Source organism: Eulemur rufifrons, chromosome 28 (assembly GCF_041146395.1).
Source record: "Eulemur rufifrons isolate Redbay chromosome 28, OSU_ERuf_1, whole genome shotgun sequence".
Taxonomy (NCBI): Eukaryota; Metazoa; Chordata; class Mammalia; order Primates; family Lemuridae; genus Eulemur; species Eulemur rufifrons.
The window spans coordinates 46765988-46793107 of record NC_091010.1 but is presented as its reverse complement, the minus strand read 5'-3'; the positions used below and the strand labels follow the sequence as shown (position 1 = coordinate 46793107).

Below are 27120 nucleotides of genomic sequence, written 5' to 3'. Positions count from 1 at the left end.
CCCAGCAGCCCCAGCGAAAGCGGAGTCGCCGGCGCAGGCGCAGTCACTGCTCGCTCTGGTTTCCTGAGGAGGGGGCTCGTTCTGCCTGACCCGGAAGTGCTCCTCCTTTCGGTGGCAGAGAAAGGAGACCGTAGAGCGCTGGAGTGTGGAAGTAGCGGTCGTGCACTGTCGTCAGTATGCAGCGGTTGATTCTTCCGCCCTTGAAGGCCTTGACGGGGAGCCAGGGTCTCCGGCTACTGGTTCCCAGGGCGGCGCCTAGAGCACAGGTACCGCACTGCAGCGAACTCTGAGTCTCGGAAGCGGGGATGGGGTGAAAGGGCCAGGATAAGGGTAACAGAGCCTCTGTAGCTCTTTTAGCTGTAGCTCTTACAGTTCATTCACAATGCACTTCCTTGTGTTCAGAATCACTGGGTTCAGGACCTGCCACTTGCTAGCTGTGTGTTATTGACCAGGTTACTTAAACTCTCTCTGCCTCAATTACCTTACCTGTAAAATGGGGTAACTACCTACTTTGTAAGGTTGTTGTGAGGAAATACTTTAGTATACATCAGGCCTTTAGTGCATGGTAAAAGGTCAGTAATTTTTACCCGTATTGTTGATTTTTGCTAAAAGGCCTCAAGTAGTTAGGTTAGGAACTATAACCTTATTCTACACAGAAGGAAATTGAGGCTTAGAGTTACTTGTCTAAAGTTACTCAGTTAATCAGAAGTAGGAAACTAATATGGATCTTTGTACTCTTCAAATTAGAAGGGAACATGTATTTGCTTAACTAAAAATTATCAAGTGATTATTATGTATTAGGAACCAGGAAGAAAACGATAAATACCACAAGGTTCCTGCCCTGGAGGAAGTCAAAGCTCATTCATTTGTTACTTCATTTGTCAAATTTTTATTGAAGTCTTGTTAAGTAAAAGAATGGTGTTAGAAAGAAAGTTAGCTGGAGGGAAAGAGCAAGACTGACCAGACCCTGCTGTTCCAGAGCTCAGAGTTTAGTTGGAGATACAAATGAACCTGAAGGTACAGTCATGTGCTTCATAACAACATTTTGGTCAATGACAGACCGCGTATACAACAGTGGTCCTATAAGATTATAATGCTTCATACAGGCATACCATTTTTTATCTTTTAGACCATATTTTTAATGTACCTTTTTCTATGTTTAGATACACAAATACTTACCATTGTGTTACAGTTGCCTACATTGTTCAGTATAGTAACATACTGTACAGGTTTGTAGCCTAAGAGCAATAGGCCGGGCTGGGCACTGTGGCTCACGCTTGTAATCCTGGTACTCTAGGAGGCCAAGGTAGGAGGGTCACTTGAGGTCAGGAGTTCGAGATAAGAGCAATAGGCCATTATCATACAGCCTAGGTGTGTAGTAGGCTATACCATCTCAGTTTGTGTAAGTACGCTCCACGATCACACAACGATGAAATCACCTAAGGATGCATTTCTCAGAACACGTGTCCCTGTCGTTAAGTGGTGTATGGCTGCACATTACAGTGTATTAAGAGTGTATTAAGGGATGTGATAGGGGAGGTACAGTGTGCTGTGGAAGTGACCTGTTGCAGACCTTGGAGAGTCTGAGAACACTTTCCGGAGCAGGTGGCGTCTAAGCTGAGATCTGCAGTAGATGTTATCAATCAGGGGATAGGGAGTGTCCCAGCCAGAGGGAAATCATGTTTAAAGACCCAGAGGAGGACAGGCATGGTGGCTCACGCCTGTAATCCCAGCACTCTGGGAGGCTGAGAGGTGAGGATCGCTTGAGGCCAGGTGTTTGAGACCAGCCTGGGCAACCTAGTAAGACCCTGTCTCTACAAAGAAATAAGAGAAATTAGCTAGGCACAGTGGTATGCACCTGTAGTCCCAACTACTTGGGAGGCTGAGGCAGAAGTATCGCTTGAGCCCAGGAGTTGGAGGTTGCGGTGAACTATGATCACACCACTGTACTCCAGCATGGGTGACAGAGTGACACCCTGTCTCTAAAAAATAAATACCCAGAGGAGAAAGAAAATAATCCATGTCTAGAAGTCTGGGGGAAATAGGCAGAGACCAGAAGATTCATGTAGTGTTGGGATGGATTGGAGTGAGGCAAGACTTGAGACAGGAAAAACAGCTGGAAGGTAGATACAGTAGTCCAGATAAGAGATGATGATTTACCAGGGCAGAAACTGTGGAGATGCAGCCATACAGAGGGTACTTTACCCTTGTCAGAGTGGGTTGAGTGTGGGTAACAGCCTTTCTCTGTTTCTCTTGTTGTAATTTGTCTGTTTTGATCTTTAGTGTGGTTGCAGCTGTGGCATCAGGCACCCTTTGAGGCCAGGGCAATACAGCACCATCTCTGAAGTAGCTTTGCAATCTGGAAGGGGTACAATGACCCTTCCCTCAAAGGCTGCAGAGCGGGTGGTAGGCCGATGGCTCCTGGTCTGCAGTGGAACGGTGGCTGGAGCAGTTATTCTTGGTGGAGTAACTAGGTGAGTAATTTGCTCATAGTGAATCAGGTATTTGGGTCATTAGTAGAAGCACAGGGTAACTGAGGAGAAAGGGATCTTAGGGATCATCTGGTCTAGCTTCCTCATTTTACACGTGGAGAAACTGAGGCCATAAAGAGGGAACATGTCTGATAGTTTGCCCTGCCATAAAACACTTTAGTGTTTTATTAGTAACTTTTCGTAAGGACTGGTTTAGGTCTTAGCTGGTATTTGTGCATGGTTGTGTAGATTTTCTCTCTCCAATCAGAGTTCAAGCTTGTCTCAAAACTTTGTTTACAGTTTGTTTGTTTGAATTAAACCACATTAAGTTTCATATATCGCAACTGGTTCATATGTCTCTTAGGTTTCTGTAAATCTCTAAAGAGCGTTTATAGATTTAGACTACCTCCCTGCCTCCTTTTGTTGTTGAAGAAGCTTGTCCTGTGGTTACCCACAGTCTAGATTGTACAGATTGCAGACCTATGGTGATGTGTAACATGACCGTGTGCCTACTATAATTTCTATAAATGGGTAGTTGCTTGATCAGATTCAGATTGAGGACAAGGGGGCAAAATACTTCATAGGTGATTAAACATTCATGAATAACTGATGTCTATTAGAGATGTCAACAGCCATTGATTACCATTGCCTAGGTCCATTATTTCATTAGAGTTGAAAAACTGTAATATTTTATTAGCTGAAATCTACAAAGAACAATTTTCTCTCATTAACAATTTGGTTATCCCAAGGTACAGTTTGTATAGGAAATGCAGGATAAATACTTGATTCTTTCCCTTCATTTACCAGCTTTCAAAATAATAAATTGCTTCCCAAGATCCTCCAAAGACAAAGTGTTTGAGTTTTTAAAGTATTATTATGAGCTCATATGTTTAAACACATTTGATAAGTTTCAGTCCATTGCAATGATGGTGTTGATGATTTGCTCAAATTGTCACATATTTAGTCAGGCAGAATCCCTTGAAATTGGCTCCAACATCTTTGACAGGGCCCTAGTTACCTTTGATAGCTTCCTTGCTTTCTAGTATGATAAGATGTTCCAGGCTCATCTTCTACATTTCTTGCCCAGGCCTAAAATCAGCCTTTTACTCTAGGAACCCTAACTCCTTTTGATGAAAATACTTTCTGGTTTTAATAAAAGGTATCTTCCTCAAATTCTTTGCACATTTCCTGTGCCCTTATTTCAAAATACCTTATGTGTCATATAGACTCTTACGGGAAACTGCAACAAATTTGAGTTTTATTGTCTTCAGATTCACTCAAGAACCTAAACTTGTATACCTCTAACAAATCTCTTTTCCCTGTGTAAAGAATGTCGGTTATGCATTTAGGACATATTTCTTTTGTCTAGGGGTTGATTTTGCCTGTTAAGGAATGCTAGCAAAAGAAAGAAGTGGGGAGAATTGAATGAAAGAATTGAGAGAATATGAGGGTAAAGAATTTGTGCCAGATGACAGCTGTTTCTGACAAAATTCTAAGCAGAAAGAGAGAAAGGTGTCAAAAGAGGAAACAGTGAAACTATGTGTTTACTTTTAGAGGGGTTAAGTTCAGCTCCACTTGTTGCTCTAAACCCTTTATGAATAATCCATCATCACGCACACATCCCAAAATTTCTTTCCTATCCTAAGGTTGACAGAGTCTGGCCTCTCGATGGTAGATTGGCATTTAATAAAGGAGATGAAGCCACCTACAAGCCAAGAGGAATGGGAAGCAGAATTCCAAAGATACCAGCAATTTCCAGAATTTAAAATGTAAGTATTAGAGATACTAATAATGAGGTAAACATCTCACTAGGCCCATTCAGTCTTTTGCTTATTTAAACCCTTCAGAATGGTTAGATTCCTTTATTTCTTGATTTTTAGCTCATTTATGTTTAGTGAGCTGCCTGTTCTAAGCCTCTAATTCCAAAGTCATCCTGAGGTCACTGATGAGGAAGAGGGCAGACATACCAAGCCGCAAGACTGAGAATGTTTCTTCATTTTTTAGGAAAATAAAAATCAGATGGATGTTTCCTCATTCTTCTTTTTTGACATTTTACCCAGCTTGAATCATGATATGACGTTGGCAGAATTCAAATTCATCTGGTACATGGAGTACTCACACCGAATGTGGGGTCGCCTTGTAGGCCTCGCATACATCCTGCCTGCTGCCTACTTTTGGAGAAAGGGCTGGCTCAGCCGTAGCATGAAAGGACGTGTTCTTGCCCTCTGTGGCTTAGTCTGCTTCCAGGTGAGATTTATTCAAGATTGGGAAACCAGAGATGCTCCCAGGAGCTTCCTAGTCGGCATTGTTTTTTTTTTTTTTTTTTTTTTTTTTTTTTTTTTTTTTTTTTTGTTGAGACAGAGTCTCACTTTGTTGCCCAGGCTAGAGTGAGTGCCGTGGCGTCAGCTTAGCTCACAGCAACCTCAAACTCCTGGGCTTAAGCAATCCTACTGCCTCAGCCTCCCGAGTAGCTGGGACTACAGGCATGCGCCACTATGCCCGGCTAATTTTTTCTATATAGATTTTTAGGTGTCCATATAATGTCTTTCTATTTTTAGTAGAGACGGGGTCTCGCTCAGGCTGGTCTCGAACTCTTGACCTTGAGCAATCCACCCGCCTCGGCCTCCCAGAGTGCTAGGATTACAGGCGTGAGCCACCGCGCCCGGCCCTAGTCGGCATTGTTTTTAAGGAAGTAATCTTTGAGGTACCATAACAGAGTGAGTAAGAGCATGTGTCATAGGCCTGGCTTCAAGCCCCTGCTCTGCCACTTAGGGCAAATTATGTAACCTCTGTGAGCTATGATTTTTTTGCCTGTAAGTGGGGATCATAATAGTGCCTACCATTTAGGGTTGTGTGGTTATTCAATGGGGTAATGCATATAAAGTACTTGGTTTAGTGCCTGGAATCAGTAAGCACTCAGTATATTTTCATGTGCCACAAGAAGTGGAGTTACTTTCCCATCATGGCTCTTCAACTGGGTTCTCGTCTCTTCCCTTTTTCTAACTTGCCTGCTGTGGGAAAGTGGGATCCCTATGCTGGAATGGCTACAGAAGCAAGTGGTTAAGTTCCAAAAGAAAGAAACATTCTGTGGAATGAAGTATCTTAGAATATAGATACAGCTGAGAGATATTCAAGTATAAATGGTGACTAAAATCACGTAAGTTGAACTCTTAAAGAAAAGAGCTTTGAAAGACTTCCACAGTTAAGTGGTTGGGTGAAATTTAGAGCCAAGAAAAGGAATTATGAGAGAAGACACACAGGAGTATTTAGGACAAGGTATAGAGATCCTAAGGGAGAGTATCAATGCATCAATGAAACATCATCATAATTTGATCAGGAGGAAGCTAATTGGTTAATTTAACTCAGAAGTAGCAAGATGAGCCAATTAGGAGAGATTAAGGAGGGAGATGAGAGGAGAAATAGAGACAATAGAAACAGATAATAAAGAGTTAGACACCAGTAAAAGTCTAATAGTAACTAAAGAAAGGTAGGTGGAACATGAGGTTAATATTTTAGAATTAAAAAAAAAAAAAAGAACAAAACCCAAACACCAAAAACAGACAACTAGGGAGGCAGAAATTGAAGATGTCAGGGTAATGAGAAGAATCATTTTTCGGTGTCTCATGCAGGTGAAATCAAGGTAATTACAGTATCCAGGGTAATCTTGAAAGGAGAAAGAAATGCCCCCCAAAATTGCTTGAAGAGTATATGTTTAGAAGAAATGGCAGAATCCCAGCTCTTTGACATGATTTTACTGGCTTGGGAGGGTAGGGGCGAAAGGGTTGTATCTTATCTGATATGATTGGAACTGACAGTTATTTAGTTAATTGAAAAAGCCAGTTAAAGCAGAGAATTGTAGAATATGATACATATTGTCAACTTTTAAACTTAAAATTATACTTTCATTAACAACTTTTTAAATCCAGGGCCAAGGCCTTTTCTTTGACTGAGTGTCCCCAGATCTCTTGTATCTCCCTAAACATAAACTGTGATTTCAAGTTTAATTTTCCTTAAGAGTAAGAACTTAGATATTTGTAAAGCAATCTGCATGCAAAACCTTATAGATTTTTATGATTTCTCCCCAAAACTTTTATCATTGTCTTACTCCCACCTAACTTGACTGTAATTATTTTTAAGCAGTTACCTTTGTTAAGCTTTCCAAAGCATTCAATCTAGTTTTCATAGAATCAACTCTCTTTTTATTTTCATATTTCACAGGTTTATAGAATGTTAAATTATATCAAGTCTTTATAAGATTTTGCATGCAAATACAATTTTGGGCCCCTTTATATATTTGGATTACACTTCAATAAAATGTTATTCTACAGAGTGGTTAAATATCAATGGCAATATATGTGGAATTGTGGATAGGTCTTGACTTTTGGGACACTGGGTATATGTGAGGGTATGGAAAGAGGGGAGGGGTTAGGTAGGGATACTGATGATAAAACTCACTTCCTCAGTAAACTTGAACAGACAGTTTCAACTTTGTTTTATTTGCCTCTTCTCTTTGGGGTTCTAGGGTCTGTTGGGATGGTATATGGTGAAAAGTGGATTAGAAGAAAAACCAGACTCTCATGACATCCCTCGGGTCAGCCAGTATCGCCTTGCTGCCCACCTGGGATCAGCCCTGGTTCTTTATTGTGCCAGCTTGTGGACCTCGCTCTCACTGCTGCTCCCTCAGCACAAGGTAGACATTGTCTACAAATAACTCTTCAAGACCCTGCTTTCAGTTCTTTTGGATATATATCTAGAAATAGAACCATTGGATCATATAAGAGCTGAATATTTTGTCAATATTTTCTATTGGGGAAGGTGAAACATGAATTTAAAAAAATGGGAGAGTCCCAACAACAAGAGATCTCCCAACCCCTTTAACTTTGACTCCAGAAGGGGTAGTGGATGGTGAAAGCTATTTAGAACAGAGCTATTTCTGAAATTCTGGTGGTGTACAAGAGGCATATTGTGTTGTTTATTAAATGAGGACCTGCCATTCAAGTCTAACAATATAGTAAATCTTAGTAATTTTGTCTAAAAGTATTTTTTTATGCTGATGAAAGGAAAATACTAGTTTTTACATTTTATGCTTTGATTTAGAAGGTATGACTTTTGAGGCCTTAATTAATAATATCACCACAGCCTTGTAGGACATTTTTTTCCTAGTATTTAAAAAAATCAGTATAATATTAGGTATTAAAATCATGGGTTAACCTGAGTAAACTGTTCATGGGGAGAAGCTTGAGGTGACAGGACTCTTGAATAGAATCATCCATTAGGTACTTGGAGCTAGTGGCTTAGATCCCATTAAGGACTGGAGGTGTTGACTTGGCAGGCATTCCCACGGAGAAGCCAGAGTGAGCTGAAACATTGATAGTGTAGACAGTCCGCATCTGAATAATTCCTGTTCTCCTGACTTTCAAAGCCAGCCTTCCAAAATGAATTGCCGATACTTACAGCTTCTACTTCCTGACAACCCATTCCTTCTTTTCAATGCCTATTATTGTCTTCCTCACCCAGCCCTATACATACAGATATATACACACTTGCTCTCTACTGAAATTGTACTCTTAAAGGTTACTGATGACTTTCTATTCTTTTTCTCTTATTTCCATTCCACTTAATTATAGAAAGGATTTGAGATGATAGTCTACTAGCCATATAGTGCTATGCTATCTAACACAGTAGCTACTAGCTACGTATGGCTATTTAAATTTTAATTAATTAAATAAAGTTAACTGGATTTAAATAAACTTTGTATTAAACTTTATATTTAGGCCGGGCGCAGTGGCTCATGCCTATAATCCTAGCACTCTGGGAGGCCAAGGCGGGAGGATTGCTTGAACTCAGGAGTTCAAGGCCAGCCTGAGCAATAGTGAGACCTCTGTTTGTACTAAAAATAGAAAGAAATTAGTCAAACAACTAAAAATAGAAAAAAAATTAGCTGGGCATGGTGGTATGTGCCTGTGGTCCCAGCGGAGGATCGCTTGAGCCCAGGAGTTTGAGGTTGCTATGAACTAGGCTGACGCCATGGCACTCTAGCCCAGGCAAGAGAGTGGGACTCTGTCTCAAAAAAAAATAAAAAAAAAAACTTTATATTTAAATAAAATCAACTATTTATTTTTCACTCACACTAGCCATGTTTCAAGTTCTCATTAGGCACAGATGATAGAAACATTTCCATCATCACAGAAAGTTCTATTGGACAGTGCTAATTTACTGTCCTATGATATCTTGGTAATGTTTCCTAACTTTTATATACTAGATTATAAACCATGTGAGGGTGGCATTCTGACTTAATGCCTTTGTATCTTTATAGTCACCTATTTATAAAGTTATTAACAAATATTTGATGATTCACTGATTAGTATCAGAAGTTGGCTATAGTAAAAACAAAAACAAATTTTGACTTTACCAAAAACACGAATGCAGGAATCTCCACTCTAAGCATTTTATGCAATTTTGATTCTAACTGTATTTGCTAAGCACTGGTATCACACACAACTTGAAAATTCCGTCCTATATATTAAGCCACATCATTTCAACTATGATGAAGCATTTTTCCCCTGAATAATGTAAGTCATTCAGTTATTGAACAGATACATAATGAGTACCTATGTGCCAATCACTAGTCTAGGATTACTATATGAGATAGATGGCAGTTTCTGCCTTCACAAAACTTATAGGATAGCAGGGAAGACAGATAGTAAATGTATAATTATGGTAAAATATGATACATGTTGGAACAGAATATCTGCTGGGAGTACTTAACTTAGTCTAAGGGTCAGAGAAGATCTGATCTTAAGTTGTCACTTGGGTTTGGCCTTGAAGATCATTGTTGCCTCTCATGGTTCCTGCAATATAGTTTATCTGAATGATTTTCTTTCTTATTTAGTTGCCTGAAACCCGTCAACTCCTACGGCTGAGACGATTTGCTCATGGAACAGCAGGTCTAGTGTTTCTTACTGCTCTCTCAGGTAGGATTCTTCTCATCAAATGTGGCCTGTGTGTGTTCCATGCTGAGGTGGGATCTCTTGCTTAATGCTTTGCCCCTTCCTCCTGCATCTTCATAGTCCCCTTTGACACCTGTTTCTCATACCCACCATCTTCACCCTCTGTTTTCTATTCCTTCTCCCTCCCCAAAATCCTACTTTCCTGTCAGTTGAACAAAATATTGAACATCTACCTAGATCCAGACTGCCTAGGTTCAAATCCTAGCTTCACCACTATATGGCCTTGGCAAGCTATATAACCTCTCTGGGCCTCAGAGACCTTATCTATAAAACAGAGATTATGACAAAGAGTAATATGTGTGAAATGCTAAGAACAGTAGCTGGCATGTAGCAAAGGCTATGTGTTAGCTGTTATATTATGTAAACATTATTATATGTAATTTGTCATATTACACCAAAATGGGTCAAAGGCCTTGCCCTCAGAGATGGTCAAAGGTGGGAAGTTCAATGGTACAGAGAGACCAACACAGGGTTTTTTTTTTTCCTTTAAACCACACCTCCACCTCTACCTCTCACTCTAGAACTACACTATCCAACAGAGGAATCCGTAGCCTCATGTGGTTATTTAAACCTAAATTAATTAAGATTAAATAAAAGTTAAAACTTAGTTCTGCAGTCATACAAGCCACATTTCAAATGCTAAATAGGCACACGTGGCTAGTGGCTATTATATTGCCAAGCACAGATATAGAACACTTCCATTCTCATAGAAAGTTCTGTTGGATAGCACTGCCCTGGAATAAAAATAATGATTCAAACCAGTTCTCCAGTTAACCCTTTTCTTTTTCTTTTCTTGGTATAAGAGTATGAATTTTGACTTTATAAGTGGCATTCACAAAAATAAGGAATGTGGTCCAAACTTCTCTGAATTTTCTTTGATCATAAATATTGGATCAGCCATCCATTAATTCATAGGTACCCTCTTTATGTATTTATCTAGGATTTAGTTTTTATAAGTTTTGGGGTTTTTCTCATTTCTGTATTCATTCAACAGACATTTATTGAATACTTAGAGAAGACAGATAATGCACAATAAAAACAAAAACATTAGTGAACTGGGCATAGTGGCTCATGCCTGTAATCCTAGCACTTGGGGAGATTGAGGTGAGAGGAGTTGAGGCCAGGAGTTCAAGACCAGCCTGAGCAATAGCAAAACTCTGTCTCTACAAAAAATACAAAACGTAGCTGAGTGTGGTGGCATGCACCTGTAGTCCCAGCTACATGTGAGGCTGAGGCAGGAGGATCGTTTGAGCTGAGGAGTTTGAGGTTGTAGTGAGCTATGATGATGCCACTGCACTCTAGCCCAGGCAACAGAGTGAGACCTTGTCTCCATGCGAAAACAAAAACATAATGTGTCAGATGATAGTCACTGCTGTGAAGAACAATAAAGCCAGGATAAAGAGATAGAGAGAGCTGGGGTGGGGGAGTGCTGTTTTATCTAGGGTCCTTAAGGCAAAACTCTTTGATTAGGTGATATTTGAGTGGAGACCTGAGGAAGTGAGGGTGTCAGCTGTGCAGATATCTGGGGAAAGAGCATTTCCAAAAGGTCAGTAGTAGTCAGCAGTGGGTGGCGAGGGCATCAGTATCATTAAGGGAATTTTTCCAAACCTATATGCCTCTCCCTCCAGAGCTTCTTGTCCACTTCTCTAGGGGAGGCAGAATCTTGGAGTGGGAGCAGGTAAGGATGCGCGGGGGTTAAGTTTCTGTGGTGATTGTGATATATATTCCCTGTTTGAGAACCTCTATTGTAGGTTTTTCTAGTTATTCTCCGACTATTCCCTTTGTCTAACTCTGGGATAATAGGCCTTTTCTGTGTCAGAACTAGTATTTGGTCTCTTCTTTCTTTCATTTTAATAAATATCGTTTACCTTGGAATGCAGGGGCTTTTGTGGCAGGGCTGGATGCTGGGCTTGTTTACAACTCCTTCCCCAAAATGGGAGAATCCTGGATCCCAGAGGACCTCTTTACCTTCTCCCCCATCCTGAGGAATGTTTTTGAGAATCCCACCATGGTGCAGTTTGATCACCGGATTCTGGTAAGTGTGACCGGTGGTTACCTGTCAGAGAGAACACCTGGAGCCTCTCACAGGCTTTGGGGTGTCAGGGAAGCACTGATGGCAACCGTGAGAGGGTAGAGCAAGAATTCTATTTCCTCTTCTTTTTGGAAGCAATTCTAAGACTGTTTCTCTGATCCGATGTCTTTGTCCTCGTTACTTACACCCTTTCCAGCCAAATTCTAGCTTTCAGGGCATTGCCAGCTTCTTAAAGTGCGAATGTGCCTTTTACCACCAGGCAGATGATAACATCCCTCAATCCTGCACATGCTGAGACTCATTTCAGCAGAAGTGAAGCTGAGTAGAGGGCATTGCAGAGACCATGATTGCCAAGCACATAGCTGTCAAAGTTGAATCCGAACCCCAAGGGACAGGAGCAGCAGCAGTACTTTTCAGTGTATTTAAGCTAATACGTTTTGAGGGTCTGCTGTGGGCCATGTAAGATCAGCTTGGCAGCCTGGGCATGATGAATGAGAGCAGGGAAAGATCAGTGGCAAAGAAATGGCGAGAAGCAGCAGTGCTACTACACAATGCCAGGGAGAGAGAGGGCATCAAGGCTACGTGCTGGGAGTGGGAATTGAGAAGGATGGTGACTCTCAGAGAAGATTTAAAGGAACAGAGTGAGTAAAGATTGGCTGTTCGGAACAAAGGTGAAGAAAGATCAAAGGAGATCTTAAAGTTTCTTCTGTGGCATGCTTAAAACATGACCAGCAGAAGTGGGACCATCAGAATGAGTATTAAGCTAGAGACAGGAGGACATCATCAGACTGAGGCATATTAAGTGTGAGATGATAGTAGTACGTCCGGAGAGAGAGGTGCAGAGGACTCGGGTATCCAAAGGGCACTGGGCTGAGAATGAGGCAAGTTCCCTTGGGTGGGCTGAGTCCCCACCTCCACACAGTATTTTGGCATAAGTCAAGTCTGGTTGAAGTTGTCACTGTGGACAGCTCTGAAAAGGAAAAGTAGTAAAGTAGATGTGGAAATTTGATACAGAAACATTCTCTCTGACATCAGGAAAGGGGAAAGGGGAAAGGGGACCTGATTGCCAGTCTTGGACCCTTGTTCTGAAGGGGTGGGAATGAAGATGAGACTTCAGGTCTTTTTCAGCCCCAGGCAGCAGCACCCCCACCTCTCCACTTACAGTCCAGGAAAATAGTAACCTTCATGTGCTGGGATCAGCCCTGCTTTAAGAATATAGGATTAGAGTAGAGGTAAAATTAGGGATATGGATGCAAAGAATTATTTAAAAAGCAAGGGCCACACCTGGGGGACACCCACATTGGAAGGTAGGTAAGGTCACTAAGAGTGTGTATAAAGTGATACATGCAGAACCTTAGGTGGAGGCCTGGGTAACACCGACATTTCAGTGGCAAGCAGAAGAGGATTGTGGAGGAGGCTGAGGAGAAGTAATGGGGGTGGAACTGAAGAGCAGTTGTGTAACCGGTGCAGGGAAGTACTTCGTGGTGGCTCGGTGGTTCCAGAGGAGATACATGTAAACCTGACTTGTGATGAGAGTCTTTCTTCCTTGCAGGGAATCGCTTCGGTCACTGCCATTACAGCTCTCTACTTCCTCTCCCGGAGAATTCCCCTTCCTAGAAGGACCAGGGTGGCAGCAGTGACTCTGCTGGCTTTGGCGTATACACAGGTATAAACCACTCTTTTTGGTCTGACAGTCTCCCCAAAACAAAGTTAAAATAGGAAAGGTGACAGACTAGGAGAAAATATTCTCAATGTTTATAGTAGTTTAAAAGATTAATAACCAGAAACTAAGAATGCCAAAAAACAATTCTCATAAGAGAATTATTATTGATGAATGGCCAATAAACACGAAAAGCTGTTTAGCTTCACTCATTTTCAGAGAGGAGCAAATCAAAATAATGAGTACCATTTTGTGCCTTTCACATTGGAAAGAAATGAAAAAAGGAAAAGGAAAAATAATCAGGTATTGGCCTGGATATAAGAAAATGGATACCTTCAAATATTCTTAGTGAGAGCATGAGTTGGGATAGCTTTCTTCAGAGGGCAAGCTGGCAGTATCTTTTAGAATGTTAAATGTATAATCCTTTGGTCCAGCATATTAACTTACTAGTGTCTGCCCTAAAAGTAGTCTAATGCACAAAGACCTTTGTATACAGAAACTCATCATAGAATTGTGACAGCGAAAAATTGGAAATAACCTAAATAGTTAAATAACAACTGTGGTATGTCCATGCTGTGGAATAGTGTGCAGCAGTTTAAAATAATAAGGTCTCAAGATAGCCTATATATTGTTAAGTGGAAAAAAAAAAAAGCAACTGACAGAAGAATATATTTTTTAAAAGCACAAAACTGTATATTTCTCTATAAACATTTATACAAAAGTATAAGTGTGGAGCTAGGCCCAGTGGCTCATGCCTATAATCCCAGCACTTTGGGAGGCCAAGGCACTTCAGCCCAGGAGTTCAAGACCAATGAGGGCAACCTAGTCAGACCCCATCTCTACAAAAAATTTAAAAATTGGCAGGACATGCTGGTGTGCACCTGTAGTCCTGGCTACTCAGGAGGCTGAGCCAGGAGGATCGCTTGAGCCTGGGATTTGGAGGTTGTAGTGAGCTGTCATTGTACCACTATACTCCAGTCTGGGTGACAGAGCAAGACATTGTTTCTTAAAAAAAAAACAAAAAAAACCAAAGTACAAGTGTGTAAAAACTGGTAAGAGGGAACTGGGATGGGATAAAAGATAATTAAGGGGAATTTTAGGTTTATCTATTTTGTTGAGATTTCCTTCATTATAAGCATATTTGCTTGTGAAATTAAAAATATATGTATTTTAAATGTTCTGATGGGAGAGTGTATAGCTTTGTGTATCTGGTTATCCATGCCTGGTCATTTTCAGTCTGAATTTGTGGTTATTGCTTTTTTTACTGCTTTCTTTCCTTTTTAACAGGCGGGCTTGGGCATTAGCACTCTGCTGATGTATGTTCCGACTCCTTTGGCTGCCACGCACCAGTCAGGCTCCTTGGCTTTGCTCAGTAGTGCCCTTTGGCTCATGAATGAACTCCGAAGAATCCCAAAATAATCTTCAGAGGATCAGCTTCTTAGGACTGAAACCGTGCTTTTGAGAGTTCATCACAGAGCACAAGAACCTGGGCTTTTCTACCAGGATGGCCTTGGCATACCAAGAGGTTTCCAAATTGGTCAAGTTATTTAAAACTCTTTGCCTGTTTTGAGATAATCACTGCATCAAGAATGGCATTAAGTATGGTAACGCTAAAAGTTCCTCTTTAAATCTGTTACTTTTCACATTGAAAAAGAAATGTCTGCCATTTGTGGCTCCTAAATAGTCTCTGTCTCAGGTTTCTCAGTATTGCCAAGGTCTTGGTTCTACATGCATGATTTCTGTCTCCTTGTTCTCCTCAGTCCTGAATTCTGCTTAAGTAGAATTTGTTTATGATCATAACTTCATTTCCGTCAGGTGAAGGTTCAAAGCGGGGATTGGAACATACTGAAGTAGCCAGCTAGCCTACAGCAAAAAATAGCTAATGACTTCTAGTATCCTGGTTTTTAAAAATGGAGAAATCATAGATTTTGACAAGCTTAATGTGTCTATGCAGCAAAATAGTTTATAAGTACTTGGAAAAGGAGGTAATCATTAGTAATCCACTTGGATTTGTCAAGCACTTAACCTAGTTTTTCTTTTGATAGTGCTATTACATTGCTAGGAGTGGAATAGACGGTATAAATTGGTTCCTGAAAGGGTTTCCGAACAGCCTTGACAATAAGAAAACTATGGCCTTGATGGTGTAGTACGTGGACATCTATTCAGACATTTAAACAAATTGTTGACTACTGAAATGGTGTGATTTGGGTCTCTATTAATATTTCACAGAGCTCTGTCTTATTTAACTTTATTTTTTAAATCAGTGATTTGGATGAAGGCATCAGAAACATCTGATTTGAGGATGGGCAACCCAACGTTGCTAACAGATGACAGCAACAAATCAACAGAGTCCCAAAGTGACCCCATCAAGATGAAATTAAACAGATTAGAAATGTAACATATTCATGTAAATTAAATAAGCTATGTACATTTGGGTGAAGAAACCTGGCTTTGTATTATTTCATGTAAGAAAAAGGGGATTTCAGTTGGCCTTAGGCTCAACGTGAACCAACTGTATATGTTATCACATGACCACACAGAAAAATTAGTGTACTACAAACAAGTTTTATCAATAGAAGTGCTACCAGCCATGGCTGGAATACCCGTAAGGTACATTTCACTCTGGGTACCAAATGTAAGCAGGACATTGACCACTAAGTGGGTATCCAGAGGATTCTACTACTAAACTACTACTGAGCTCTGGCCTGTCGCTGCTCTGCAGGTCCAAAGTTGTCAGATCTTCTGGTTTTTTAAAGAAGCCAAATATCTAGATTTTTATGTGAACACTCTAAATTAAGTATTAGCAACTAATTTCAAGTCTTTAAATATGTTATGCAGGCTTAACACATGTGGGAGCCGTAAATGCCCTAAAGTTTGTCCATTTGCAGTCTCTGAACTAGATGATCTCAGTTCCCTCTCAGTTCCAGTATTCTGTGCGTTTCAGCGTGACCATTCAGCGTGTACCATTCTTAGGTGGTTCTTAGCAAAACAAAGATAAACAGGACAGTTTGACTTAGATTTTTCAAAAATCCTGTACCCTGGGGGGCTTATACTATTGGCTAGAACTGCTTCCCAACTTCTCTCACATTAGACTCTTAAAAATCCTAAAGCCCGGCCGGGCGCGGTGGCTCACGCCTGTAATCCTAGCACTCTGGGAGGCCGAGGTGGGCGGATCGTTTGAGCTCAGGAGTTCGAGACCAGCCTGAGCAAGAGCGAGACCCCATCTCTACTAAAAATAGAAAGAAATTATATGGACAGCTAAAAAATATATATAGAAAAAATTAGCCAGGCATGGTGGCTCATGCCTGTAGTCCCAGCTACTCGGGAGGCTGAGACAGGAGGATCGCTTGAGCTCAGGAGTTTGAGGTTGCTGTGAGCTAGGCTGACGCCACGGCACTCACTCTAGCCTGGGCAACAGAGTGAGACTCTGTCTCAAAAAAAAAAAAAAAAATCCTAAAGCCCAAGCCTCATCTAAGACCAATTAAATCACAATATGTGGGAGCAGTAATAGGCATGTTTTTTAAGTTCTGCAGGTGATTACCACACACAGACAAGTTTGGGGACCATTGACTTAGGTCCTAATAGCCTAGCTACCTTAGAAAGTTCTTAACAGCTTATTCCCATTCCCTCCAAATTTCCACCCCACCGCATCATTTAATCTGTTGATCCTGTTAGTATGTTAATAGGATATCATCTCTTCTATGTAGAATTCTTTAAAGAAGGAACTGCAGTCACTGCAACAGATTCCCAGTGATCATCTCCTGATCCCCCAAACCCAGGTTGTCCTTGGTTAATAACTAAGTCAGCAGAGGGCAGTATGACCTAAAGAACCGTATGTTAATGCTTCTACAGTTCCCTCCAAAAAGGAACAACTCATAGATAAGTTCATGTTTCAGATGTTTTACTTCATTTTTCTTTAATTACAGATGATGAATATGTTTGAAAAACATGTGGTTGCATTTAGCTACGTAACTGTATTACACTATCTGTGAGCTCTTGGTGAATGGTGATTATCTTAATTTTTGTATTTGTGTTATTCCCAGCACCACCAAACACATACTAAACATGGAATGAATGAATGAATGCACGAATTAATAGAAAACGGATGGTTGCAGATTGATGTCCCAAACACCTCTTTCCCCAAAAAGTCATCACATATGTATAGGATTAAATGAATTTTCCTTAGTATTCTCAAAAATCTCTTAAAAGTTCTGTCAGTTGTTTTTATAACATGAAGAAATTAAAACATATGGCTTTCCTTAATCAGTCAACCCAGATATTCTTGTCCTTAACTTACATTGACAAATGCTGTCCGTTGTAGCACGGGTAATGATTTAGCAACTGCCTAAAGTAATGTTGGTTGCAAAGACCAACACTGATCATGATTTTAGGATAACTAGTTTATCGACAGCTATCTTTCTGGTCCTCAGACAAGTGGTGGGTTATATATCGGCATGTGTATTATAACACACATACCCACATCCCTGTATAAGGGAGAGTACATCACTTCTCTAACATGTGTTGCACATTTTCCTCAACACTGACTTACAATGTTAAATTTTAAGGACTGTTCAACAAAATAATTATTTAACATGAAGCATTAGAAAAACATACATGTAGTCCCAGCTACTCAGGAGGCTGAGGCAGGAGGATCACTTAAGCCCAGGAGCTTGAGGTTGCTGTGAGCTAGGCTGACACCATGGCACTCTAGCCCGGGCAACAGAGCGAGACTCTGTCTCAAAACAAAAACAAAAAACAAACAAACAAAAAGAAAAACATACAGTCTTAGCCCTCAAAAAGCAATGCAATATAGGCAGCCTTTGGTGTTTTAAAGTGTGGCATGTCTACTTGTGGATAATAATAAAAAGATACCTTTCAACACACTGCAGAGTCCATTGTTCAAGGTAGAAATAATAGACATGGCATATACTTCAGGGCTTCAACTAAAGAGGAATTGTAGAATGAGAATTTCAAACACAACATAATAACAAATACTAGAAACCAAAATATTTGTCTGGGATCCCTGCTTGTGGAGAAAAACTTTCATGAAGCTAATAAGAGGGAGGGCCTTCACCAGCAGCAGGCCAAACTCTGGTAGGTGCTCTGTAGGATGGGCCACTTAGGAAAGTACCAAAGCGATAGGCCACCGGAGGGTATACAAGTGGCTGCCCTCCTTAAAAGGAGAGGCTCAGGAGCAGGTATGTCTTCAGGCTGGCCTGAAATCAGGCATGGCTATAGACATCCTGTGTTTCAGAAAAGTTTTCAGCTTTGGTTTTTATAGAAATGGCAAGCAATGATTGATTATATTTTAAAAGTGAAAGCCCTTATGAGTAATGATTCAGTTTTACAAATAAAAGGATCTTATTGCTCAGATTTCCTGAGAAACACAATGGTCAACTCGTGTGTTATTCTTTCACTGTCCTTCTAATAATGGTACCAACAAACGGGGAAATAATGAAATATTAGAGCAAAAGGGAAACATGTAGTAACATAAGGGAAGTCTATTAGGATATAAAAAAGAATGTACGTAGGCAAAGTGGGATTAAAATGAAGCTTTAACAAGCTACCTGCAGAAACAAACCAGAAGGTGGACAGGACACCCAAACGGCACTACAGCTTTTCAGATTAGATCCAGGTTATGAGACAGAGCCATAAGGAATATAGAATATAACTTAAAAGTACTGATGTCAGGTATATTCACTGTTTGCAAAAATGTTTACTATTGTAGATTTTTAATCAAAAGAGCCAAAACTTTTGGTTTTGGATCCTCGTTTTTTAACAGTAATTTTTTTTTATAATACCAATACAATCTTCACAAGTTTGACAAGCACATTGCCCCAGTGGCAGGACTCAAGCCAGCATACCTAACAGACTAGGAGAATTTGAAACATCTGCTATTTTTACCTTACTTCTTAATCCCAGTTGAAATTATGTTATACCATATACTACAGCAAAAAGGAAAATTACATACTAGTTCTGAGTTAGTCTGAAAAGAAGCTTAAAGATAGCAAAAGAAATAGCATTCTGTTTCTGTAAGTGAGTCTGGAAACTTCACAAGAATTACAACCATGTTCTGTAAGTGAGGTAGATCTAATAGGCATTTATATCCTCATTTAGATTGTAACCATCTTAATCTTATGAATTGCTTGGATGCTGTGGTTAAGAAAATTGTACAAAATTAAGCAAATTATTTAAAAGAGACATCTAAAATTTAAAAGTTTTAAAAGAAATAAACTAGATGTAGTGGAAACTTGGCACTATTTCTAACGAAGTTTAGTATTTCTTTCGAAGTTTATTACTCACTGTGAACAAAGCAATTATAAATGAATATCAGAAGCAGTTATAAAGACTGAGCATGGTGAATTGCAGCCAGCTATATCATGAAGAATAGATTCTGTTGAAATACACCTGCAGAAAGATTCTGTCAATAAGCATTTCATTGTAGCTGTCAAAGTGGTTGGGAGCGAGGGGTGTTACAGAGAAACCTGGGGTCCAAGATTCCACTCACTGTGACTGCACATATTACAACTGCTCTGGGCCTCTATTTCATTACTCATAAAACAAGGAGGGTGACCAGAAGACCTCTAAAATTCTGGCTTTAAAACTCTTGTCTCCTGAAATTTATTTATAATTAATGATTGCTGTTGGAAACTCCATTCCCATCAACCTTTAACATCAGGGCTATGGATAAAATAGAAGGCTCTTTGGGGCAGCCTGGTCTTCTATTATAAACCAATGATACCGCCCACTTGTCTTTCACCCCTGAAAAGAGCAAAACACAAAACTGAGACAGGGTAGGGGGAAAGCATCTGTTTAGATAATACCAGTGAGAAGTATAAGCTATTTTATTTCAAAAATTTAAATAAGGATGTGACAAGTGTTAATGCCTAAAAAGACTAACTTAGCAAGTGCATGGCAGACCTTCAGTCAGCCACATTTCAATAATCACTACCCAAGGCCTTGAAGTAAAAGGAAGCTCTTATGCTGAGGAGGGGAGGGGCAGAATACTTTGGATAACAGTTGGAAAGTAAATACAAGGTTGGTGGAAAGTGATAAGATTTCCCAGACCAGGGAAATTCAGTTCAAGTTGCTAAGGTACAGAGAGAAAGGTGGTATAATTTGGCTTAGAGTTAACTGCAACTTAAGTGAACATAATGCCACATAAGTGGGCATTATACATATTTTCATTATGTTCCAGTGACAAGAATTCAGGGGAAAGTGATGGATTGTGCCATCACAAGACTAATAAAGCATCATTACTATAAGCCACTGACTCCAATTTTGACATTTGTGACCGTCCTCAGTAATAGTAAAAGTACTATAACAGTTCAGGTTAACAAGAGTGGTTGGTAAGCTTCAAAGGAATTAGTGGAGTGTGCATTTTATGACACCGTAATTACCTACATAGGGGGACCACTCAAAGTGCAGAAATGCAAATAGAAAATAAATATTTAAAAACTGAAGGCTAAAAGAGGGTAAAGGGTATGGCAAGATAGATTTCATTATGAGGAAGCAATGTATGTAAGTAATTGGCCCTAAGCAAGGAAAAATGGCTTCTGTTTCTAGCTAATGAGATTTCATTTAAAATCTATTAATTAGGAGAATGGAGGAAGCACAGGAGCCAATATTACCAAGAGCAAATACTATGTTCCTCTGAGGGGTATGAAAAAAATTTTTCCTTCATATTTTTACACTACAGAACTCTGGGAAGTCTCACTCATGGTAATAAAGACAAGCCTATATCCCATAACATTAAAATAATGACATATAGTACAATAAACAAAAACTCAAAGACTAATTAAAATAAATTAAGAATAAGAAATACATTTATATTGAAAAAATTATAAATGTAGGTATCCTGAGATTCTCAACTATAAAAAGAACATAATATCTGAAAGGTTGTAATCATTAAATAATACACATAAAATTAAGAAATTGCTGTGGTACATAATAAGTGTTTAATGTGGTGGCTTTTATTACAACCAGGATGAAGGATAACTTTACTAATAAAAGCTTTCAATTTGGGCTAATCACTACCTCCCTGCTTCAGTTTCATTTTGAGCACCTGAATGATCACTGTTAGCCAGCCCGGTACCTTTTGACTAGATTTTTGACTAGATATCACAGAAAAACCAAAAATAGTATTTGGAAATTACATAAGGGGAAAAGAAAAAGTTACCTGAATAGGCAATGGCTAGCAAAAACATTCTGATATTATTTTCAAGCAGCATTCATAAGGCAAGGGCTTACTCACAGGACACAAAGATACTAAGAAATAAAAGAAAATCAAGGCAATTTGAAAGTCTTAAAAATGAAAGGAAATTGGCCAGGCCCAGTGGTTCACATCTGTAATCCTAGTACTCTGGGAGGCCGAGGTGGGATTATCACTTGAGGTTTGGAGTTTGATACCAGCCTGAGCAAGAGGAAGACTTCTGTCTCTACCAAAAATAGAAAAAATTAGCTGGGCGTGGTGATACATGCCTGTAGTCCCAGCTACTGGGAAGGCTGAGCCAGAAGGATGGCTTGAGCCCAGGAGTTTGAGGTTGCTGTGAGCTATAGTGACATCATGACACTCTAGCCCAGGCAACAGAGTGAGACCATATCTCAAAAAAAAAAATAATAAAAATAAAGGAAATTGCTGTGACAGAAGCCCTAATGAAAGGTAAAAGATATTTCCAAAGGAAACTCTTTGCTAGATCCATGTTTACCTAATTTGAAAACAATTCAAGGCTCATCACCTTTCACCTACCAGCCAAGTGTCAGTGTACTTATTCTTAGTTTATTTCTAGGAGGATTTTGATTTCTTTTTCTCTGTTCTATGAAGCATTTAATTCCTTTCAGCTCCTAGTATGAAATTTATTTTTTAAGAGTTCCATTTTTTTTTTCTTAAAGTCAGGGATCTTTGCCTCTGTTCATCTAATTCTAGAAATCAAAAGGCAACAGAAGAGAAAGCTACTTCAACTCTGGGAGCATATTCGTAGACAGGGCATTCAGGGCTGCATACAGGAAAGGGTAAAGTATAAAGACGACTCCATGGGAGAGTTGATGAAAAAGCAATCTTCATGCAAGTTAAAGGCTAAATGTAGAAAAGAAGCAAAGCTCCTGAAGGGTAGTGGATGAAAATGTAACTACTATGGCTTTTCCTCTCACTCCATTAATGGAAGTGCTGTTTGTGACTGGGCAATCTCTTAACAGAGGTTCTGGAAGTTGCCAGATTACTTATTAACAGATTTATCTATTCCAAAGTTTAGAATTTCCTCACTTTCAGATATTCCAAGAGTCAGAAATTAAGAAAACTTCTATTTCTCAGAAATAATTAATAAATAAGAGCTTTGATGTTATTGCCTTTGCCCACTCTCTTGATACTGTTCTTCGTTCCTTTAAAAACAAACCAGATACATCCCTTCCCAAACTATGTATTGAACTTAGCAGTGAAATGAAGAACTCTCTTTGAATCTTCCTGGACGGGAGCTCATAAAAATAAGCCTAGGGGACAGTGACCTGAAACCAGACAAATCTAGGTCCCCCATCCCCATCACAGTTTCTCCATCCTACAAAAGCACACTTAAGGTTCAAAAGCAAAATTAATGCCCAAACAGCCTGTGAGGCACATAGACAGGGAAAAATTTTCTACCCTGGTCATACCAGGCATCAGATAAGATGCTAAAAAATCTTCCATGGACCATTCATTTAGAAGGGGTTCTAACCTTTAAAATCACACACCAACATCAGCAACACTACATCAGGGATCTTGGATCACACCCACAATGGCTACTTTGTCAAGTAAGCAAAGAAGTTATGTTATTTTGGTTGTCTGGAAATTCATATCTGGTCCTTTGAACTCCAAAGATCTTGGATCCTTATTAAAAGCTGTGGATCTCCACATAAATGATATCTCTGTTACAGAGAAAGAAGAGGCTGTTGCACTTGCTAGAATGTCTCCGGCTCTGAATCAGATGCTCCAAAGTTTGGTTTCAACCAGGCTTCTAGCATGCCCAATGCCAAACCTCATGCTTTAGTAAGGGAAGAAAAGGCAAGATCCCAGGAACATACTAGACCTCTCAGGATAAAGGAGTCGAAGCACGCTTCAATCGGACAAAGCTTGGTCCCCAGTGTTAGCACCAATCTCTCATCACAGACTAAATTACAGCTTCTCTCGGAGAAGAGACCTGGGAACTGAGAAGGAATTAATGAAGAAATTAAGGTAGGAATTCCAAAGGAAAATACCCACAAGGTCAAGCAGCGCAGCATCTGAGGCCAGCACAAGAAAGTGGAGGAATTCAATGAGCAGCGACTCTGGGGTGCTCAAGCTTCTCTAGTCCTGGTCTGGCCTCACGGTCCCACCTGTACGCCAATCATGGGCACCACCTCTTCAAGCCACAGCAAGTCCAATGGAGCTGAGGCTCGAGTTTGTCGGTGGTGAATTCGGCGCAGCCGCAGAAGGTACAGGATGATGGCCAGTAGCACCACCAGGATACAGGCAAAGAAGAGATAGTGGTTGTACACAAAGGAGAGACGTAACCAGCTACCATGCACTTGCCGGACACCTTCCTGCCGAAGATCCCTGGAGGAGTTTGAAAGTAGAAAAAAAACCATTATTTCCAGAGGGAAACATTTACTCTGATGTGAAAGGTTCAGTGGTGTTATCCTATTTATTTCATCCACACAAACATTCTGTGATACCGGCTCCACAGACATCCCCAGCCCCTGGGCTGCTGTGTGATTCCTCCTGCACCTGCCTTTCCTGACCTAGAGAAGGAGCCTCACACTTCCTCATCTGGGGACAAAATCAGAAGGTCTTTAAAACTAAAACCAAAAAGATGAATAGAAGACAAGACCAGTCATCTGTAACACAAATCTTAAAATACAGTTTTTACATATGGTACTAATGAGACTAGGGTATCCCCCTGAATTCAATCAAGAAATCAGATCATGTCTAAATTTTTTTTTAATTTGCTGCATTTCCTTAGGATCTAGGATATATCTAAAGAAAGCTGTTGCTTGATCATTTGTCTGATAATCTGGGAAAAAAAAACAAACAGATATATGTAAACCAAAGTGCAATGATCTGCCTGGCTAGAACAGAAGCTACTCTTTGGTGATCCCAATCCCAGATCTAGTTTTGTCTTGTTTGAACCGCACTATTGTTTTAAAATGTGAATCTCTAAGCTAAAAGACTTCATATGGATTTCTGGCTTCTCTGGACAAATGAGAACTGGCAAATGCTGGGACATCGCTTCTGCGTGACAGTAACCAACCCTTTGGAGCAGACTTTCCAGGTCCCCACGATCCCCAACTCATCAGATATGTTTTCCAGCATATCTTATGAATGACTTAGTTTATCATTTTATCATTTCATATCTTTGAAATGATCAGTAAGAGCTCAATCCTTAAGACTGATTACTGTGGGTGAACATAAAAAGCTGAATTTCTGAAATGGCAAAGCTGAGTAAACAGATTCCAGACCAATAATGCTCAACCTGATTCGTAATAGCAGCTCATGTGGAAGTAATGGGAGTTTGGTTTTTTGGAGGAGGTGGAATGGGGAAGGAAGGGAAGTCACTTAAAAAAAAAAAACCATTCTGAGGCATTGACTAATATCCTCTGAGCTCAAGATACCAGCTTGGTCAGTCTCACTTTACCTGAGTGGTAAGAAACGTGTCTTATATAGAATGGCTCCCAGCGTCCACTGAACTTCTCGGTCATATACCAGCTGGGCTGTCCGCAGGTTTGGATAGTCATAGGGAAAGTGGAATCCTTCATGTAGGACTTGGTACATCCAAGCTGATTTAAAACACTGATATCTGTGTGACCAAAAAAAAATTAATTATGTTTTAAAAAAAGAGAAAAGAATTCTAATGCCTTCCTTCTCAATAAGCCATACTGTATTCACACTAGATGTCAAAGGATCTGCCTCTCCTGGCTTCACCTTCCTCACCTCTAGATGGAGCCCAATTTGAGCCCACTTTATCTCGTGTTTACCACAAAAATGAAGAGTATCTTTTTGGCAATAATGAGATTGTGGCAATGTTTCTTTTTGTTTTCTTTTTTTTTTTGGAGTCCCTATCTTCAGAGAGCATGCTGAAATATCTACCAATGTAATTATATGATGTCTGAGATCTGGTTTAAAATAACCCAGCTGTGGTAAGAGGGGGATAGTGGGTTGGATAACAGATAAAAACAAAAGTGGCCTGGAGCTGATACTGTTAGAGAAGCTGGGTCACTGGTACACAGGAGCTCATTATACTATTCTATTTTTGTTTGTTTAAAAAATTTTAAACTAAATTGTTTATAAAACAGGAAGACCAGTGAACCAAACTGGCAAAATGTTGATATTTGTTGAAGCTGTGTGATAGCTACATGAGAGTTTATGTTACTACTCTTTCTACTTTTCTGTATGTTTGATATTCTCTATACTAAAAAGTTTTTAAAAAAACAGGTTGGTCCTGTGCAGTGGTGCAGTGGTGTTTAAACTAATTGATCACAATCAGTTACAGATTCCTTTGTTCCTTCTCCACTCCCATTGCTCCACTTGACCAGCCTTTAAAAAGAAAAAAAAAATAAAATAAAATAAAAAAAGATCATCACTTTGGATGTCAAAGCACTTGGAGAGAACTCTCTTTGATAATCAATGATTTCCCTTGGCTTTGCTAAAATAAAATAGGCTCACTATTTTGAGCCCATCCCTCAGAAAATCACAATCTGAAATAATGAAATGCTCCTTCAACATAAAATCTCATCTGTATTATTGCTCACTCTCTCTCATTATAATCTGCCGTCTACATTTTAAAGCCACATCTAAAGAAGAAAAGGAAGTGACTTACTTGAGTCGATGCTCATCTGCATGTGATGAAAAGAGGCCATTTTTGAATCTCTGGGTTAGTACCGACCAAGCCATGCCACAGTAATCCTGGAACAACCACAGAGAGTCAGTGCAACATGAAATTGGAGGCAAACTCTCTAACGTCCCCATGGTTGCCACTGTTCCATTTCCATTACCTGTGGGCTACTAGCCCACAAATGAAACAGAAATGGCATATTCACTCATAAGCGCTATGCCGTATCCTCTATATTCCCAGCGCCTCCAAGTCTAGTACCAAGCCAGCCCAACATGGCTCCTGAGCCTCCCAGGCTTCCCAGGTGGTAAGGTTAGGACTAGGAATAGCAACGATGAAAGCCAGAGAGCTTCGTTCTACTCTGCATAGCACCTGGCACAAAGTTGGGCATCTAAAAAATGGCTGCTGCCGGCATGAGTCATCTCCATTAGTAATAACTTACCTGAGCAGCCTTGGCAAATGTTGGCCCGTGGTACTGGCCTCCTATGCGCAACACGTCCTCTGTACAGTAAAAAAACTCAGAGAAGCCGTAGAACTCGCTGTTATTGAAGTCAATCGGCGACTGGTAGATGCCATTCAGTGAGGCCTGGCTGGTGTTGGAGCGAGCCAGCAGGGGGCTCAGCATTGCCCGGCAAGTCGCCCAGTCGCCTCTTCCCCGGACATGCAGGACCTGGCTGTTCCTCTCCACCACATCTGTGAGTCCCACGGGCAGGCAGGGATCCAGAAATGGATTGTCAGGACTCAGACCTGTCTTCTGGCCCAGCAGTCTATCACAATGACAAGAACAAGCAAAACATGTCACCTCTGTACTCAACCTAGTCTAAGAAATACAATGTGCTTCATGGATATCTCCTTATTGATTTTCATGACATCCCTAGAAACAAGGATGGGGTGGAATATTATTATGTCTTGTATCACATGCACATTCAACTTAAGCAAATTAAATTTAGAAAAAAAATGAGAGAAATATGGCAGTCAGCAATTCTGTTCAACGTTTTAGTGAATATGTGTATTTCCTAGTGTGTAGTGAAATTGAAGATGTGAATCTGCTTTTCTCCATCTGGTCTTCATTCCCACATGCCTCTTAAAAATGCAAAGATCTTACTATGCT

General features: G+C 40.1%; 2 protein-coding genes across 6 annotated transcripts in view; one reads left to right on the top strand and one right to left on the bottom strand.

Annotated features, from left to right (window-relative positions):
* Positions 1-97: 97 nt before the first annotated feature.
* On the top strand, positions 98-16266 carry COX15 (cytochrome c oxidase assembly homolog COX15). 4 transcript variants are annotated; one of them, XM_069459889.1, is made up of 9 exons: positions 98-266; positions 2284-2474; positions 4118-4240; positions 4532-4718; positions 6994-7161; positions 9364-9418; positions 11362-11516; positions 13066-13179; positions 14461-16266. In XM_069459889.1, the coding sequence occupies exons 1-9, from the start codon at positions 177-179 to the stop codon at positions 14590-14592; spliced, it is 1215 nt and encodes a 404-aa protein (XP_069315990.1). In that variant the 5' UTR covers positions 98-176; the 3' UTR covers positions 14593-16266. The 4 variants fall into 4 exon arrangements, with proteins under 4 accessions (XP_069315990.1, XP_069315991.1, XP_069315988.1 ...); XM_069459890.1 differs by having other exon boundaries at positions 9364-9445; positions 15403-16266; XM_069459887.1 differs by having other exon boundaries at positions 9364-9445.
* A 4843-nt stretch (positions 16267-21109) lies between these two features.
* Positions 21110-27120, bottom strand: part of ENTPD7 (ectonucleoside triphosphate diphosphohydrolase 7) — a 36577-nt gene continuing 30566 nt past the window's right edge. For both annotated transcript variants that reach the window (XM_069461220.1, XM_069461221.1), the window contains 4 exons: positions 26452-26776; positions 25998-26083; positions 24816-24977; positions 21110-23737 (listed from right to left, as the gene is read on the bottom strand). In XM_069461220.1, the coding sequence (XP_069317321.1) occupies positions 23506-23737; positions 24816-24977; positions 25998-26083; positions 26452-26776 (805 nt within the window). In that variant the 3' untranslated portion in view covers positions 21110-23505. The remainder of the gene's footprint in view (positions 23738-24815; positions 24978-25997; positions 26084-26451; positions 26777-27120) is intronic.

Excerpts from the sequence above, each read along its gene's own strand:
- COX15 (XM_069459888.1), top strand. The coding sequence starts at position 177 with ATGCAGCGGTTGATTCTTCCGCCCTTGAAGGCCTTGACGGGGAGCCAG. Across the intron at positions 267-2,283 it reads GGGCGGCGCCTAGAGCACAG|TGTGGTTGCAGCTGTGGCAT; the intron begins GTACCGCACTGC and ends TTTGATCTTTAG. Across the intron at positions 4,241-4,531 it reads CAATTTCCAGAATTTAAAAT|CTTGAATCATGATATGACGT; the intron begins GTAAGTATTAGA and ends CATTTTACCCAG.